The following is a 19,640-nucleotide window of genomic DNA, read 5'->3' on the forward strand; positions in this document are numbered from 1 at the left end:
AGGGGCTTCCCTAGTGGCGCAGCGGTTAAGAATCAGCCTGCCAATGCAGGGGACACGGGTTCAAGCCTTGGTCCGGGAAGATCCCACACGCCGCGGAGCAACTAAGCCCATGCGCCACTACTACTGAGCCTGCACTCTAGGGCCCAGGAGCCACAACTACTGAGCCCGTGTGCCACAACTACTGAAGCCCACGCGCCTAGAGCCCGTGCTCCTCAACAAGAGAAGCCACCACAATGAGAAGCACATGCACCGCAACGAAGACTAGCCCCTGCTCGCCGCGACTAGAGAAAGCCTGCATGCAGCAAGGAAGACCCAATGCAGTCAAATAAATAAATTTTAAAAGAAGTATTAAAAAAATAAAATAAATGACAATGTTGATTCTTAATGTTCAAAATGCATATTCCTTTTCTTCTTTGGGGGTGTGGATGATGAATGGAAGCCGTTTAAATAGCAGGGTATATATAGAATTTACCTTATATTTAGAATTTGAACACTTAAAACATGGCACTTTTCTTTCTTTCTTTTTTTTTTGCTTTTTTTCTTTTTGCGGTACGCGGGCCTCTCACTGTTGTGGCCTCTCCCGTTGCGGAGCACAGGCTCCGGGCGCGCAGGCTCAGCGGCCATGGCTCACGGGCCTAGCCGCTCTGCAGCATGTGGGATCTTCCCGGACCGGGGCACGAACCCGTGTCCCCTGCATCGGCAGGTGGACTCTCAACCACTGGGCCACCAGGGAAGCCCGTGGCACTTTTCTAACTACTCTCATTATTTTTTATCCCAGTTTAGATTCACACCATTCCACCTTTCTAATTTATTCCTAATCTTAACCTGATATAAATATTTTCCTGCCTTATCATGAATTGGGTGACTGTCTTTAGATTGTTCAGTTAAATTGTACCCAGGGGCACCAAGGTTTGTTTGTCTTAGGTTGCCCTTTCCCTGTAAACTCTAATTCTTTTGCTAATTCTTCCCTGAAAAGCAGACACTGTAGCAATTTGTGTGTGAAATCATAATTTTTGCGTGGAATCTTTGTCTACCATGCTGACTTTCCCTCCTGCTGTTTCAGCTCCTTATGAAGCTAGACAGCCCCTTGTCCAGCCTGAGGGACCCTCGTTGGGGGGCCCAGGAGCAAAACCCCTTCGGCATCAGGCTTCCCTTATCCGGGTAAGTGACGCCGCTGTGGGGTTATGCCAGTGGGAGACTTCGGGGGTATGGCTTCTTGATGGCCCTGTTTTTGTTTGTTTGTTTGTTTTGGTTTTGTAAGCAGGACATAAAACTGCCCCCTAATGCAAATATTGTACTTCTTGTTCTGTTGCTTGTGTATTTTCCTAAATTGTTTCTACTGTGTGTGTTTCTCCCCTTCTCAGTGTCTCTAGACTAATCCGGGCTGGTTCTTAGTCTTTGGTATGTCTAAAATGCCCTTCCACCTTTATCTGCTTAATCAGCAGGCACCTCCTTCAGGAGGCCTCTACTTTTCCCAAAACAGCCTATCTTATCTCTGCCTTATTCTTTAATATTACTTATTCAGTGCATAGTTCGCTATTGCCCATTTTGTTTTGTGCCTCCAGTTATACTGCAAGCTTTGGAAGGCAGAGGTGGTTCTCCTGTATTTTCTCTCAGTGCCTAGTTCAATGCTGTTTGGAGAACAGTTATTTTACAAGTGGCAGCAACTAGTTTCCTGTTTGTAATCGATACCATATGGCAGAAGCACAAGTGATCTCCCACTTTCTCCTGGCTACACCACAACTTAACAAATTTCAGCTTCCCTTTCTCCAGTGTTTCCTTTGGATAAAGAGCTCTTATTTTTTCCCGTGTCTGCAACTGTTATCTTGTGTAGTATTTCTGAGTCCTATGCTGGTGAAGTCATAGTCCCGAAAAAGGGTGTATGTGTATGTCAGCATGAGAAAAACCCTGAGAAAACTGGATTGGCTGTTTGATTCTGAAGACAAGAGGAAGTAGGGTGGTTTGTATAACATTTGAATTGTCCAACTTAGGAAGAAGGATCATTTATGCTCAGGGATTTCTCACAGTAGATGGGTGATGTCAGATAGTCCCATAAAGAAGTGGGCTGGTATTCTAGAAGAGAATAAACAAGGCAAAGGGAGATTGAGGTGTTCACTTTATAGCCTCTGGGGATGGGGCTCTGTGTTAGGCGTGGTACAGAACTTAACTTCTGCGGTAGATCTCTGTGTACAAAGAATTTTCTTAAAGGTGGTAGATAATTCAGCCATATGCTGTGTATTTGTGTATAATTCTTCCTCCAACTATCAGATCTAGGTATTGTTGTGTCTCTTAGTATAGATGAGGTAACTGGCCGAGAGAGGTCAAGTCATGGGTCTAAGGTTTCATTCATAACTAGTAAGTGGCAGAGCCAGAATTCGAACCAGGCCTGCCCAATGTCAAAACCTGCTCTTTCAAATACTTTCCTATATACATTAGAGTCCCATGTTACAAGGAGGCTGGGTTCTAGAGTTGCTGTATAAATAAACATAGGGTGTAGTAAAAATATTCCTGAAAATCCCTTATTGGTACCTAGGTCCAGTAGAGCTCAGTTTTACCCCCAGGTTGGAACAGACAGTTGTTTCTTCAGCTGAGCCGCAGATGGAGTAGTTGGCTGCATTTAGAGGTCCTGTGGTACAAAAATACGTGTTTTTAAACATGAGAATCACACCCACTGTGGAGTGATGGTTACATTAGGAAAGGTATCGGAGGGACTGGGATTCATGTAAAAAATCTGTGAGGTGTGGCCATGCATGTTTCTACAGAGTCTGTTCTAGTGCTGTGGAGACCACATCCTGAACTGTTAGAATGACGGTCAAACAAGCAGTAAATCCCGAACCTCGCCGTGGTTGGATGGGGCTCACTGGGCTCTTTCTGCGTAGCCACCTGGCTGAGATTGCCATGGGCTCTCACTTGGACTGGTGTCCTGGGACTTCTCTTCTAATCTCTAGGTCCGTTTTTCTGCTGGTAAACGTGCTTCTTGAGCGCTTCAAGCAACTAATGTTTACTAAATACCTATTAAGTGCCAGGTATTGTGTTGAGAATACAAAAATGAGGTATAACACATCCAGTCCCTGCCCTCATGGAGCTTATAGACTCTTGGAGGAGATGGCCATTGATCAGACCATCACAAAGTAAATATATAATTATGATATGTGGTGAGTGGAAATTACAGTGTGGTTTGAGGATGAAAAATGGTGGCGGGAAGTTAGGTCCTGGCCGTGGCAGGCAGGGGCTGATCAAGGAAGGCTTGCAGAGGGGAGTCACACTCCAGCTGAAAGGGAAAGGGTTGAACCATGTTAACCAGGTGGGGGGTGGGGCGGGGGAGAGCAGGCAAGAGGATAGAGGGAGCTGTGCGTACAAAGATGTTTTCTATGAGCTTAGCACTTTATACACACCTCTCTTGCAGTGCTCAGAGCTATCTTAGGAGGTAATTCCTGTCATTATCCCATTTTTCAGATGACAAAACCTGAAGTATAAAGACCTTACTTAGTTTGCCTTCGGTCACAGCTAGGAACTGGTAGGGCTAGATTTCAAACACTGGACACGATTTCCTGGCCTTTGTCTCAGGAACCGCATGGATGGTGATGTCATCTGTTAAGCCTAGAAGCCCTGAATGAAAAGCTAGTGTTGGGAGTATTGAGGCAAGATCATGAGATCGGTGTTGCATTTGAGCTTTAGAGACAGCCAAGAGGACGTGTCAAGGAGTCGGTAGGATATATGGGGCTGGAGCTCTGGGGAGAGCTGGGGCTGGATAGAAGTATTTGGCAGCCATTGGCCATTAGAAGGACTCATGGGATTGTGCAGAAAAGCCAGACACGTTCTCACCCAGGTCCAGGCAGACTCTGCATGCCCTTGGGCAAGTTCCTTCTCTTTTCTGTAACACGAATGAGCTGGAATGGATTTAACAGACCATTGTAGTACTCTGCAGCAGTCTGATTCCCTTAATGTTTGTTTGGTGTCAGTGTAGGTCCCTCCTCCTGTTTGGAGCATTGCCTTCTGTTTAAGATGAGAGCAAGGGGCCTTTTTCGGGACAGCAGTCTGTGGTTTTCATGGCTGATGTGTTTTTCTTTCTTCAGTTCCTAGGTTTCCTTCTTACTCCTTTCAACTTGGTTTGGTTGAACTCCATGTCCCAGACAGCAAAATGCCAACCTGAGTTAGCCATGTAGATGAGAGGATGTAAAGTGGAAGATTTTGGTGGTAGGGGATTAATAGGGATTGGGTGTGATGCTAGGCTGGGCCGGGGTCACTCATTCCCCATGTTGCCATGCGCATGGGCTGATGGCAGCCTCGCTCTCTCCTAGCTTCCTCTGTGGCCTTGTATTCAAGTCCTTCCTGCCTGATTGGAAGAGGGGTGGCCTCTGGGAACGGGGGAAGGCTTTTAGGGACTCTGGGTCAGCAGTGTTGCAGCTCATGGGCTTGGCATTTCAGAGGTGCTTATGTGGAATTCAGTCCCAGCCATTGGAATGAACAGTCTTAATATTTTCGCACTTTTGATTTTTTCGTTCAGGTGTTGGATGTTTTTCCCCTTGAAATTTCAGATACTGAGCACGTCCTATGTTGGTGGGTGGTTGACAGTGGTGTGTAAAGAAATGGTAAATATTCTTTCCTGCTTCTCTGTCGTGGTGTGTTGATAGGTCATTTTGTGGTTTACTGTTCACAAGTGATCCTAACCACGTAGGTCATGTAGTCGTTTGTGATTTTGCTGGCATGGGTTTAGAATTGACCCTCCTGCTCCCACTGTCCTCTCCTGGTTTGTCTCCTGCTTCTGTGACTGCCTCTTCCTAAGCTTTTTATTTCAATTTCCCTCCTTCACCTGCCCCTTGTGTGTTGGGGATCCCTGGGTCTAGTTCTCACTCTGTTACTATTTAGCTACATGGACCCTGATGGCCACATCTCACCACCTGCCAGATGTCTTCACTTGAATGTCCCACTGTCACTTTTTTTTGTTTTTTAAATATCTATTTATTTATTTATTTATTTATTTATTTATTTATTTATTTGTCTGCCCCAGGTCTTAGTTGCAGCACGTGGGATCTTTGTTGCTGCGTGCGGAATCTTCGTTGTGGCATGTGGGATCCTTTTTTTTTTTTTAAATGATAGTTGCGGCATGCGAACTCTTCGTTGCGGCATGCATGTGGGATCTAGTTCTCCGACCAGGGATTGAAATGGGCCCTCTGAATTGGGAGCACGGAGTCTCAGCCACTGGACCACCAGGGAAGTCCCCCCACTGTCACTTTAAATGTGTCTTTCCCCACAAAAGCAGTTCTCACCCTCCTGCCCCTGGCTCCACGCCCCTGGCACGTGGGCCAGTACACGGCTGGCTGTTTCTGATGCCCCTCTCATCCCGTCTGCCCATCGGCTACTGAGTACTAGCCATATCACTTTCTAAATACCTCTCTCCATTGTCCGTTTCTCTGCACTTCCTCAGTTCATGCTGCCCTCTGTCACCTAATCTAATCTGTCAGCCTCTGACTCTTTATTCCTGCTTCCACCACTGGCCTCTTCAAATCCGTTATCCTCGTCTTGGACAAAAATCATCTTAAAAAACACGAATGTGATCCTCCTGCCCCCTTGATTGAAGCCTGTCCCTCTCTGCCCACTGCTCCCAGCAGATCACCCGCGGCTCTCGGGGCGCTGGTGTCGGGCCCCTGCGCACTCCCGTAGCCACAGCAGGCCCCGCACAGCTGCCCAGTGTTTCCCACACAGTCAGTGTTCTCTGCATGGGAACCTTACTCTTCAGCCTCGGTCTTGCCTTCTGGGTTTTCTCCTTTGTCTCAATTCATCTATGCTTTTTCTCCATTGATAACACGAAGTGTGAGAACTTCCTAATATTTCTTGTACGTGTGAGGTTAACGTATTTTCATTCTTAAAAAGCAGTTCATATGGGAACATATGTATAGCTGATTCACTTTGTTATAAAGCAGAAACTAACACACCATTGTAAGGCAATTATACCCCAATAAAGATGTTTTAAAAAAAAAAAAAAAAAAAAAAAGCAGTTCATTGCTCGTCGGCTCTTTTATCCGTGAGGATCAGCTGGAGGGATGGGCGTCTGATCTTTCTTGGTTTTCCTTCCCAAAGGCAGCCAGTATGGTCTGTTTGTTTTGTATTATCCCGGGAATGTTTTATGCGTATATGAGCAAATACAGGTATTCTTATATATCTAATATATGCAGTATACCTTTACGTGGCTTTAGGGAGACTGGTTTGGGAAATGCAATTTCCTTCCAGCCAGATCCCACTAAAAAATATCTTTTATTTTAAACCAAACACACTTACTTTTTTTTTTCACACTTACTTTTTAAACCCAAAACATACATGCTGTGATTTTTTTTTTCTCTTTATGGAAGGATGAACTTAACAGTCTTTTGGGGGCAAATTCTCAATACTTGGTGCTCTTCTTATTTCAAAGACAAAATAATGACAAACAGAATTTAGAGAACTTTATCATCGTGCCATTCTAATTGGGGGTTTGGCTATGTTTTCGGTGAAAGTTTTCTGATGAGCAGGTATAGGAGGAGATGTTAGACATTGGTAGCCAGCCACCATATAAATCTAAAAGTCTGCAACTTGAAAAACATGTATTTAACTTAGTTGTCTCCTTTTTCCCCTCATTCTCACTCAATCTCAATTTCTTGCCGTGCCCCCCTACCCTAGCCCATAGGTACTTATGGCCAGAGATGGGTACTGTCTGCTCCTTTGGTCCTTTTGGTGTGGATCTAAATAGCAAAGACCGTGTCATGGGTGGTGAAAGAAATGAATACCCCCACACTCTGTTGGAGTGGCATTGGCATAAATCCGGAGAGAATTGATAGTCACCACAAGTGAATTGTTCATTTTAAGAGTTTTGATGGGAACAGGGAGAAACAGTCTTTCAGGGAGGCTGACACTGCACTGAGAGAACTTTCTGTGGTGGGAAAGCTATTTTATAGGTAGACTGGACCAGCATGCCAGGAGGACAAGGAGACTAGAAACTAGAGATTATTGTGGCGAAGGATTGGGGTGGGATGAAGTGAGGTGGCTGAGAGTTGAGTCATAAGGAAGCTGGTGCTCCGAGTTTGGAGCAGAAAGAAGCAGGAAGCAAGTAGGGCACACCAGGTCCTGTCCCAGCCTCTGTGGTTCCCTTCCCTGATGCTCAGCCCGGGGCGATGATCCAGGAGGTAGCCAGCCCGTGGTGGCTCTTTCAGGGTCTGGGATGTCCCTAGCAAGGCATCATTTGGTCTGTGTGTGGGCTGGGTTTTTTTTTCAGTAGGGCCTCAGGCCTTTCCCCCTTACTTAGGAATCTTTCCCCTCGCCCCTTTTCTGCGAGCTCTGACTTTGCCCCCTGTGAAGCTCCCCGCGTCTCCTCCAGCACAGGGCCACTTCCACTAGTCCTCAGGTTGCAGGCCGACCATGTGCCGTTCTCCCGAGTGGCTGGAGCCCAAACACCGCCTAGTGATGATCTCCTTCCTCACTAGGCGGCAGCCAAAGCGCCCGAAGATTTTGGTTGCTTGTTTCAGATTCTGCAGTAAACACCATGCTGTTATTTTATTGGGTTATGGGCTGTGAGCTTTCAAATACTCTTGTTCTTCAGAGCAATTAAAATTTTTTTAAAAATGTAAAAAATTCAAAAGATACAAAAGAGTACAGAGAGAAAAGTATCCTTCCCACTCTTTCTCCCAGCCATCCAGTTCCCCATCCCAAGGCACTTGACATGACCCATTTCTTTTGTATCATTAGAGGATTATTTTATGCATATGCAAGTGAATATAGGTATTCTTATATGTAATTATATATAATATATGCAAAATATATCGTTCCACTTTTTTACATGTGTGGTAGCGTACTATACATCTGTTGTGCACTTTGCATTTTTTTTACTTATCAATAAGCTTTAATAACAGCCTGTAAGAGTACAGAGTATGTCCTCATCTTTTTGGTTTTATTGAATGCATAGTATTTCCTTGTGTACATCTGCCAGAAATCATGTAACCAGTCCCCTCTGATCAATAGCTAGAACTTGCAATCACAGTGTTTGTATATATGTAGGAATAGTTCCTAGAAATGGAATAATTGGGTGAAATGGCTACACATTTTAAATTTTTGGTAGAGATTTTCAAATTGGAGGCGGTGGCCATTTACACACTTACTAACAAATGTGTGAAAGTGTGTATTTTCTCATACCCGTGCAAACGCAGTGTGCTAAGAAACTTAGGGATCTTGGCCAATCTGATAGGTGAAAAATGAAATCTTGATGTAGTTTTAATTAGCACTTCTTTTGTGTGGTCGAGAGGAGGTCCTGGGCCCCTGATGCCCTTAGAGGAGGTTAGGGACCCCACTTCTCTTTGGTTCTGGAGTGCCCCAGGCCCATTGGCACTGATTTCTTGTTTCTACCTTTATGGCAGTAAAGTTGAATTAGCTTATGGCTAGAGGTTAGGGCTGGGAAAATTTTCTGTTTTAGGGATGGTAAAAGTCACCACAGTGTGTGTGTGTGTGTGTGTGTGTGTGTGTGTGTGTACCTCTCAGCATTGCTCAGACAACTAAATTCTCTTCCTCTGACCAAAATGGAAGGGTTAGGGGAAAGGGGGCACCCCAATGACTGATTGGGGTGCCGCCTTAAGGCCTTTCAGAATCCATGCTTAGAGGCGGTGGGGAACGTAAGAATGGTAGGCTGGTACATATTAGGATTCTAGCATCCATGGGGTTAGACAGGTTGGTTAGATGAAAGCAAATAAGCACATTTTATTTGTGGGGTCAGTGTTGCTTTTCCACCCCAGCTGTGAGCATTTCATTAAAGGCTTATGGTGTCCAGAACTTTCCTGCTAGTAGCTAGGGCCCGCACTGATTTGGTAGACAAGGTGCCTCTGAATTAGCCTCTTGGATATAACTGGAAACACCCAGTTGAACTCCTGGTGTCAGAGAGTACTTTGTAAAGCTTGAAGGGAGTGTGGTGTTTGTTTCCTAGGACCCTTTGGTCTCAGTAGATAGTGTGGTGTGAACAGGAAAGGCTCCCTTACAGGGGCACCATTTTACCCCTAAGTGCATCAGTATCCCCCGATCTCAGGGCAGCAGGCGATGTCATGCTCCCCATCATCTGTCCCAGCAAGAGGCACTGCCGACAGAGTGCTTCTCCGGGCCCCGTGCTGTGCCGGCCTCTTCACTAGTCTGTGCCCTTTCGTCCTCCCAGCAGTCTTGATTGCAGGGTGGACTGCCTGCCAGATTGTGTCCTCGACTCATCCATTGAGAAGTACTTACTAAGTGGCCTCTGTGGGTCAGCCGCCATGCCAGCATGCCCTGAGGATGACAAACATGGTCCCTGCTGTGGAGGAGCAGTCGAGCGGGGGGGAGATGGTTGGGAATCGCATGATCCTGCCTCTGCATGTGTAATGGAAAACTGACAATTGCCCTGAAGGCAAGAGAGCAGTTGGATAGCGTATAACAGAGAAATCGGCCCTGGGGCTGGAAAGTGAAGGGAGGCTTCCCTGAAGAAGTGATGCTGGGCTAAGCTGTGAAGGAGGACTTGGAGGGATGGTGCTTGGAGGTGAGGAGAGGGGTGTCTCACACCCCAGGAAAAGTCGGGACAAAGGGCATGCTTCACTGTTGACACCAGAATCTACTCTGACTAGCTGAAGCAAATAGGGATTTATAATAAGGGGTGTGGAGAGCCTGCCAACTCTTTGGAAGGACTGAAAATTCAGACTGTGTTCTGAGATTGCAGGAACAATTCCTAAACCCCACAGCAGAACTGGTAGCTAAGGAAGCCTGGCCTCTGCCGCGAGCAGAGCTGTGGAATGGGGCAACTGCTGCCCTAGCTTTCACCCCGGTGCCCCACCTGCATGACCAAGGCTGGCAGAGTGAACGATGTGTTCCCTGCCTCTTTAACCGTGCGACTCAGTTCTTCATGTCTTCCGTGGGCGTGTTTAGTGGAACCTGACTCCAGTGTGGCATTCTAACAGCAGAGGTGTTCAGAAGGTGTAGTTTTTATGTAGCCATTGTCTGCAGTGCAGGGCGTTATGCTAAGAGGGGGTGGAGCCCGTGTCTAGTGAGCCCTTGTGCCCCGTGTAGCATGGAGTACTGGAAGAGGGCTGGTGTGTCTGGAGCCTGGAGTCGTGGGGAGGTGAGGCCGGAGAGGTAGGTGGGGAACTGTTGGCTCAGAAGTGAAGTAAGTGACCCAGGTCTCATGGTGAGTAAGTGACCATACCAGATTTGAACCCAAACCTGTCTGCCTCCAGAACCTGCACTCTTTTTTTTTTGCAGTACATGGGCCTCTCACTGTTGTGGCCTCTCCCGTCGCGGAGCACAGGCTCCGGACGCACAGGCTCAGCGGCCACGGCTCACGGGCCCAGCCGCTCTGCGGCATGTGGGATCCTCCCGGACCGGGGCACGAACCCGCGTCCCCTGCATCGGCAGGCAGACTCTCTACCACTGCACCACCAGGGAAGCCCCAGAACCTGCACTCTTGTTGCACCTCCAGTCTGTAGCCTCACTCTCTAAAGCATTCCGTGGATTCAGCCTGAGTTCTTGGTGCATCTGTTTCCCATCTGACCTCAGGCTGCCTTGAGTGTTAAGGGGACGACAGTGGGGAAGAGACAGGCAGCCTTGACCTCATCAGCAAGGATGGGGCTGGCATGTTAGTGTAATAGCACTGGAAGCCCGCAGCCTCATCCAAGGCTCTTCTTACTGCTGATTTCTTGCTTTCTCCTGCTCTTCCCCTCTAAGCGGAGAGCAAAATCCTGACAATCGTAAAGGAAAAATGCCCTTCTGAGCAGGAGATCTTGGCTCCCGGTTGAAGAATTGGAGACAGTGATTACTCATAAGCATTTCTTTTGTTAATCAAAATAGTGTTAGTGCCACATACTAAAATAACAGCGCAGTGATTTAATATCTGTATTGTATGGCTCTCTACAGGGTTCTTTCCTGATGCGAAAACATGCCAGATGCTTATAAGCAAAAGTTATGTGAGAAATAAGATGGTGCTCTGTCTGTATGATTTAATAGTTCATTGGCCCAAATCTACAACTAAACTAGGTAATGGAGGGGGAAGTGGAAGTATAGGATATTTGTATCCTCAACTCAGATCCTCAATCTGCAGAATTGCGGCAATATTTTAGGCATTACAGTGAGGTTAGTTCTTAAAAGGAAATGATGCATGGCTAAGGGATGGATGGATGGTTAAGAGTGGGGAACCACAGAGCTCGCTGAGTGAGTATACACTCTGGACTCCGTTCATGTTCTGACTCTACCATTTACTAGGTGTGTGGTCTTGGTAAGTCACTTCCCTTTCCTAATCCTCAGCTTCCTGTTCTGCAAAATGGGACTAATGGGACCTACTGTGCAGGGTTGTTGTGAAGATGAAAGTAGATCCTGAGTATTAGGTGCTTACAGTGTCTGGCACGTAACGAATACATGTTATCTGACATTCTCTGATGTCTGTGGTGATCATCTGAAAACTTTAGTTTATCATAATAAGCAGCAACTGTGCATTGCTCATTAGACTCAGATTCCTATAGTCTGGGCTTCAGCCTTCTAAGCTGTTGAGATTAGATCCCTAAGTAAGTTAGGCAGTATGTGATTAAAGGCATCTTTGTGAATTTATTTCCACGAAGAAACTGATAAAGTTGAATTGCTTTGTTAGGATTTAATTGTAACTAACTTTGCTACAGGTAAAAACAGAAGTTATTTATCGCAACTTCCAGCGAATCTATAGTATTTTAAAAGAAAAAGAAAAAAAAAGTTTTCTTCCCCCTCTGATTTCATAGGTAAGGGAGAGGGCCCAGCCTTTACACTCTTGGGTGACAGTTGTTTGGTAAGTGCATCTAAACTTCAGCTCCAGTCATTATAGGAGGGCTCAGGTTAACCATTCTGTCTATGAGTCAGAATTGACAGCTTGTCCCATCATTTGTTTATTTTATTTGTTCACTTATTTGTTCACTTATCATTTGTTTATTTTATTTGTTCACGTCTTTTGAGTGTTTCCCATGTGATAGGCACTTTTCTAGGCTCTGAGGTATAGCTGTTATCAGAATAGACAAAATTTCCTGTCCTCATGGGCCTTAACATTAGAATGAGAGTGAGGTGGGAAACAGTATAAATGAGGCTATAGAGTATGATACGGAACAGTCGAATGTGAAAAACAAAATCGCAGAGCTCCACCTCCTTCTTTAGCTCCTTTCTTCATTCCCCATTTCCCAGTTTTTTCCAGTTTTACCACAACCGTCTTTTCTCTTTACTCTGTACTTCCTCCCTGAGAATCTCCTATCAAACTCATATTAACCAAGCATAGAAAGACGGCTGTAAAGATGCATCCACATGCTGTCCCTGAAGACAGTCTTCGTGAACAATCAAATTAGAAAGCTTTTTGGGCTCAGAGCGGTCTCAGGTCATTAGGTGGTCAGATTACAAAAGGAAGATGGCTTCATGCTTCGTCTTCAATGCAGGAGTGGCTGTGCTGTTGGCGCTAAGCAGGTGTGCCTTTCCTTTGGGCCTCGCTTGAAGGGTAGGTTGGTTGGAGTAACAACCGCTCTAACAAATACGCCCCGCATTTTAATGACTTCCCACAGCAGGTCTGCTTCTCACTCATCTCACAGATTGGCAGGCAGCTTTCCCCCACATGGTGATTCAGCTGACAGGCTGCTTCTGTCCTGTGGCTGTGCCGCCCCTTCTCAGTGGGCTGATGGGGACAAGCGTAGAGGAGGACCACGGGGTGCTAGGCCTGCCTGGCAGTGGTGCAGGTCACTTGTGCTCCCACTGCATTGGCTAAAACTCAGTTGCATGGCTGTGGCTAATTGCAGGAAGGGCTGGAAAATGTCATTACTGTCTGGGCAGCCACTCGGTGACACCTGTACACCAGGCATGTAGGGCGTGAGTGGTCAGAGGACAGCCACCATAACCGCACATAGAAGCACGGCTATCGTTTGCTTCCCTGACTCTTCTTTTTTCTCTGCCCCATGACGGATCAATCCCTGGATCTTTCTGTAGGCAGCTTAATTGTCACGTGGGCTATGCTCTAGTCTTACCAGCCTGTGAGCCAGTCTTCCCCTTTAGGGTGGTTGAGTCTTCTCATATCTTTGCTCATGAGATCATGCTTTGATCAGTGGTCGCAGTATGGTGTTCTTATTTCCAAAAGGTCGTTGGCAGGGGAGGTGTCCTCACAGAGTCACTGTGGGCTTGCTAGGAGGTTTTCCTCCCCCAGACAGTTTATTTGCTAAGGCACCAAAAGGATGTTGTTCTAACAAAGATCATCGCACCCTTAGGTGAAGTGGCTGGACTCTAAGGCAGCATTGACAGGAGGCCTGCAGGGTGGGGTTATATTCTAAAGAGAAATGTTCTGTGGTTGAAACAATACACACCCCCTTCTTAAGTTCTCCCTGACAGCAGTGCTTCCTTGCAATTCATACTTTTCATCTATATTTGATTTTAAGATACTTCAGGGGTAAATGTCACCTTTTGGGATTTTATTAATAGTATTACTTTTTTTTTTTTTGCGGTACGTGGGCCTCTCACTGTTGTGGGCTCTCCCGCTGTGGAGCACAGGCTCCGGACGCGCAGGCCCAGCGGCCGTGGCTCACGGTTCCAGCCGCTTCGCGGCATGTGGGATCTTCCCAGACCGGGGCACGAACCCGTGTCCCATGCATCAGCAGGTGGACTCTCAACCACTGCGCCACCAGGGAAGCCCAATAGTATTACTTTTTAATGAGTCTTTTGAAGTCTCTTTCATTATAAACAGCCTGTATTCCCCAGAGATAACGAGTTGCAGTGCCAGATATTTGCATTTCACTTGAAACAAAACCAAGGGTTTGAATGTTTTAAATATAAGCAAATCTAATTCTCCTGTGTCTAGAGAAACTGTATAATGAACCATATGTATGAGGCTTAAGCACACAGATGCGGAAGATTCTCTGTCTCTCTTGTTCTCTCTCTCTCTCCCTCCTTTTATATTTTCTTAAAAACGCTGGTAGAGCTCAAAATTGGCACCAAGTAGCAAAAATCTCCACCCAGCCAAGCAAATCACTACAGCTGGAGTGGAACTGGGGCTCCTGTTGGGTGCACACGGAGGTGGGTCTCTTCCTGGTTCCGGCTTCTCCTCGGAAGTCCAAGGCTCCATCGTTCCCCCGCCCCCATTGCCCAGTGCCTCCAGTCTTTGCAATTAGACATTCTCTCTTAGGTGACCGATTTCACGTCTTTGTTACGGTTGCCTTATGGGTTCATTTGGAGGAGATGGCCCCCTAGCTGCTGCCAGAGAGGTCTCAAGCAGCCATCCTGCTGCTGGAATGGGCCTTCATCTGGTGGGGGCCCTGTGGCTTTTTTCTCTTACTCCCCTCATAGCCCTCCCTACCTCTGGGCCACCTTGACCTCTGGCCGGGGTTGCCGATATGGCCTTAATTGGTCTTCTGACCTTTAGTCTTCCCTTCCATTCTCCTCACTGAAGTGATCTTTCTGCAACTCAAATCTGATTATTTCATTGGCCTGTGTCATACTTATCTGTGGCTCCCGATTGTCTTCTAGATACAGTTTAAAGCCCTTAACCTGGTGCACCTGAACCTTCATGGTCTGGACCAGGGGTCCCCAACCCTTGAACTGTGGACCGGTAGCGGTCCGAGGCCTGTTAGGAACCGGGCCGCGCAGCAGGAGGTAAGTGGCGGGCGAGGGAGCAAAGCTTCATCTGCCGCTCCCCACCGCGCGCCATCGCTCGCATTACCGCCTGAACCATCCTCTCCCCGCCCCACGCCCCCGGTCCGTGGAAAAATTGTCTTCCACGAAACTGGTCCCTGTGCCAAAAAGGTTGAGGACCGCTGGTCTGGACCGTCTTGAGGCAGCTCCACTCGCATCTCCTCTGCACTGTCAGCCCATTCTATCCGTATGTAGCTCAACCAAGCTACTTTCAGGAGATAGCTATTTTCTGGCATTTTAAGATGTCTTTGCCAATGCTGTTCCTTTTCCTTGCCTTGCCCTGCGTGTTTTGTAGCACTGCTTCTCAGACTTGAGTGTGCTTTGTATCATCTAGAGTGCTTGTTAAATCGCAGATGCCTGAGCCTCACTCCCAGAATTGATGATTCACTAGGTGTGGGGTAGGGCCTGGGCTTCTGTATTTCTGACGAGTCCCCAGGTGATACGGATGCGGGCGGTCGGTGGAACGACTCCCAGCCGCGGAGCTCCAGAGTTCCCTGTCTCACCATAGCTCACACCTCACTGTTTTGCGATTGCCCGTCTTTCTCCCTCACTGGACTCTAGGCTTCCTGGGAAAAAGAATGTGTTTGACCATCAGAGAGTATCCCTAGTGACTAGTGTCTGGGATGTTGGTGATGTTGAATAAGTGTCTGTGAATGAATGAATGAATGAATGAGCAGGTCAGTGTTTCTGCAGCAAAGTTCGCATCATTTGGCTTCTTGTAGTATAGATTAGCTTTCTTTTGGAATATTTCGGCTTCAGGGAACGTGGAATGTGATCCGCCCCTTCCACCTGTCTCTGAAATCACTCACTTAATGAATAAGGAACTTGAAACCTCTCCATAGAGATCAGACCATGGGACCGACAGGGACGTCTGTTGATAGATCTCAAACTTTAAAATATGAAATGGGGACTTCCCTGGTGGTGCAGTCGATAAGACTCTGCGCTCCCAGCGCAGGGGGCCTGGGTTCCATCCCACTGGATCCCACATGCATGCCGCAACTAAGGAGCCTGCCTGCCGCAACTAAGACCTGGTGCAACCAAATAAATAAATATTTTTAAAAAATCAAGTTATTCTTTAAAAAAATAAAATAAAATATGAAATGGACTCATGGGCTTTCTTTCATTACACGCAGCATAGAGTAGTGTTTTTGCATCTCTTTCAGCATAAGACATACCCGTGAAGTTGTTAGAGCCCGTCAATAAGTGGCCCCCACCCGACTTTTGTAGTGTCTGTGCTGAGCCTGCTAGGGGCTATGTGCAGAATGAAGGCTAAGATGATATGGTTCTCGCCCTCCAGATCGAAACCTGAATGAAGATATGTAACAAACAGCACTTTAAATGTTCAAACTGTGTGATACTTAGCATACTTATAATAAGGATTCATATTTTCTAAGATGCTCAAATCACTTGATTTATCAAATTACTTCAAAACATGCAGTGAGAAGCGAGGGGAAAGAGATGGGGGTAGGTTAAGATGTTTCGGGCAGGCTGGTAGAAGGGCCACACCAGGTACGGGTTGCCTGGTGTTCACATGCCCTCTCTCATTGTTGGAAGGCACTTTTTAATTTAATTTTATTTATTTTTGACCGCGTTGGGTCTTTGTCGTTGCGCGCGGGCTTTCTCTAGTTGTGGCGAGTGGGGGCTAGTCTTTGTTGTGGTGTGCAGGCTTCTCACTGCAGTGGCTTCTCGTGTTGCGGAGCACGGACTCTAGGTGTGCGGGCTTCAGTAGTTGTGGCACGTGGGCTCAGTAGTTGTGGCTCGCAGGCTCTAGAGCGCAGGCTCAGTAGTTGTGGCATACGGGCTTAGTTGCTCCGCGGCATATGGGATCTTCCCGGACCAGGGCTCAAACCCGCGTCCCCTGCATTGGCAGGCGGATTCTTAACTACTGCGCTACCAGGGAAGCCCTGGCACTTTTGGTTTTAAGGAGCAGGAATTCTCCTTGTTAGCTCTTAAGTTTTCTTGAGAAGGAGGAAGGGGTTGGGGTTCTCATGGGAATCCAAGAAATGAGAGACAAGGATTGGCCCAGTGGTCCCCAGGAATGGGAGTTCTTGGTTATTCACGTTTGTTCCGCCATGAACAGACTAGTTGAAGTAGACTTCACTGTCCATTTGCCTTTTGGCTGCCAGCAGCCACCCTCACCCTGGACTCTTTCTAGTACTTGCGCTCCTCCCAGATTCTGCTTGTGCTCACTTCTTGCTCCCTTGTGACTTTAAGTCCCAGTTGGCCTTTGCTTGGCACCCCCGCCCTGCTATGCATCTGCTCAGGGTCTGCTTTCTCTGCTTGTTGATCTTTCTACTTTTTATCCACATCCACAAGAATGAGCATCTGGCGCAGCTTGTTCTCGCTAGAGAAAAGCTTTCTGTGCCAGAGCATCCCAGAGGCCAGCAACTGTGAGCCCACCCACACTTACTTGGACTCAGCTGGGGGAGACCGGGCATGAGGTGGGCCATGCTGTGCACATGTGGTTCCAGACCCATCTTCGTAGCCAAGCTGAGCTGGGGGTTGGGGGCAGGTAGCGCCTCTGCGGTGGCTGTGGACCTGGCAGGTACGTCAGAGAGTCCTTTGGGGCCATGGGACTTGAGGATGGGTAGGATTTTTAAAAAAATTAATTAATTAATTAATTTTATTTTTGGCTGTGTTGGGTCTTCGTTTCTGTGCGAGGGCTTTCTCTGGTTGTGGCAAGCAGGGGCCACTCTTCATCGCTGTGCACGGGCCTCTCACTATCGTGGCCTCTCTTGTTGTGGAGCACAGGCTCCAGACGCTCAGGCTCAGTAGTTGTGGCTTACGGGCCTAGTTGCTCCGTGGCATGTGGGATCCTCCCAGACCAGGGCTCGAACCCGTGTCCCCTGGATTAGCAGGCAGATTCTCAACCACTGCACTACCAGGGAAGCTCAGATGGGTAGGATTTGAGTGGGCTGGGATCAGAGGAAGGGTGGTCTGGGGAGAAGATGCAAACCTGACCCATGAGGAGAGAGCATGTGGGCTATCAGAAGCCTGATATGAGTGACCAAGGAGGAGGCTGGATTATAAGGGCCCTAAAAGCCAGGTGGAGGAGGGGGATTTGTTTTATTGGGCAATAGGTCATCCTGAAAGCTTTTAAGCAGAGGAATCGGTCACTTTCTCCTGTCCATTTCCGATTCCTGCTGTCAGATTAGACTTGAGACCTGCTAAGAGACCACTGATGCCGCTCAGGGGTCAAGTAATATGGGAGAGGAAATAGGGTGAGCAGATGGTTATGGGATGACACTACCAGCAACGACTGGGTATGGCAGCTTCGGTTCCAGGTGGGAAGGAGAGTGCATTTTAGGGGAGTAGAAGCTTCCATGTCAGCGCCAGGGAATGCGCAGCCAATACCTAGCATGGAGATTTTGGCAACAGATTAAAAAAAAGTGGGCACGTATTTGCTGACTGCAGGGGTTCAGTGAAGGATATGGGCATGTCCCTTAAGCTCTCCGAGCCTTGGTTTCCTCATCTGGGAAAAGGATACTAATACCTGCTGTGTCTACCTCTCAAATGTTTGAGGTGCTCAGGTGAGATAGGGGTGTATGAAATGCTTTGTAAATTTCAAAACACTCTATGAATTTAAGGCATTAACTACTGGATAGTGACTTTCAGGGCATTTAAAAACGGTTTGATTTAGATTTAGTGGAAACTCATCTAGTATGCAAACTTCAAAGATGGCATCTCAAGGTCATATCACAGCTCAAACTTTTTACAGAGTTGTTTCTTCTCTGAATGGCATCAGAGGAGAGCCAAGTGTTCCAGGGAAGAGTTACTTCCAGAATGTGGTGTGTGTTTGTTGGGGAGGTTGAGGCAGGGGGCAGAGATGGTCTGCTGTCTTTTCTGGGGATAGTGAGTAGAATACCCTCCTAATGATTAATAACTTGGTAGTGTGTTCATTCAGAAGCAGGCACCTTGATGGGTATTAGTAGTAATACCTCTCCCCTTCTTTCCTAGTCTCCTTTTGTCTTAAAGGCTCACCCTCCTTGTGTTTACCTTTTAGTTCCATGAAGGTGGCCCTTGGCAAGTAGCACCTTAGCCTTAGGGTAGATGGGAGGGATGCAGCAAAGCCCTGTGCTGCTCCTTCCAGAATCACCATTTTTGCTTCTTTCCCCATTGCTTAGCAGAGCTCTTTTCTCCTGCGCTACTACTTTGGTTCTCTGTATCCTTAAAATCTCAAATTTGACTTGCATGCCCCCTAGTGGCAGGTCGGATGCACCCCTTGTTACCCTGTTTGTTGTGGTACCATGACAGCCCATCTTTGCACTCAGCTCTATTACTAAGTAGAACCCCCAGTTCACAGATGTGGAAGGAGAGGTTTGGTGATCCTGACTTGCCACTCAGGTGGGACCTGGGGACGTGGGACTTGATTCGGAGCTTTTGATTCCCAGATTTATACAACGGGAATACCTCAGAAAGAAAGATGGTGTGGTTATAGCTGTTCTAGATTTTTAAAAAATGGTTTAAAAAGAATCTAGATTACCTTACTATCTACTCAACTAATTTGAAAGGATCAAAATGTGGTGAATATTTGAAGAAAAGAACGATTGTATTTTTTTCCCCTTCATCACATTGGAAAATCTTTTGTCACTCACCCAAGTGTTCAGTATTTCATGCTCAGACCTGTTAACAACTTTAGGAAATACAAAAGAGAGGTATAAAGCATGATATCTGACCTTCAGAAGTTTACATTCCCATTAAATTCTCCTCACAAGGTGTTTAAATTCATTCCCTTGAGGAAAAAAAATTATAATGCTTGGGTTTAATATTTCTACTTTGTTTCACAAAAGACAGATTCTGTGAGCATCTGCTTATTGATTTCTTTTTAAAGTCCTTTTCAGTGGAGAGAGAACTGCAGGATAACAACAGTAGTTACCCAGATGAACCCTGGAGGATAACGGAAGAGCAGCGAGAGTATTATGTCAACCAGTTCCGGTCCCTTCAGCCTGATCCGAGTTCCTTCATTTCAGGTAACAAAGTCTGGCGGGTGA

General features: G+C 46.9%; 1 protein-coding gene across 2 annotated transcripts in view; it reads left to right on the forward strand.

Annotated features, from left to right (window-relative positions):
* Positions 1–19,640, forward strand: part of REPS2 (RALBP1 associated Eps domain containing 2) — a 227,760-nt gene that overhangs the window by 90,302 nt on the left and 117,818 nt on the right. For both annotated transcript variants that reach the window (XM_032620885.1, XM_032620887.1), the window contains exons 5-6: positions 1,064–1,161; positions 19,481–19,619. In XM_032620885.1, the coding sequence (XP_032476776.1) occupies positions 1,064–1,161; positions 19,481–19,619 (237 nt within the window). The remainder of the gene's footprint in view (positions 1–1,063; positions 1,162–19,480; positions 19,620–19,640) is intronic.

Source organism: Phocoena sinus, chromosome X (genome assembly GCF_008692025.1).
Source record: "Phocoena sinus isolate mPhoSin1 chromosome X, mPhoSin1.pri, whole genome shotgun sequence".
Taxonomy (NCBI): domain Eukaryota; kingdom Metazoa; phylum Chordata; class Mammalia; order Artiodactyla; family Phocoenidae; genus Phocoena; species Phocoena sinus.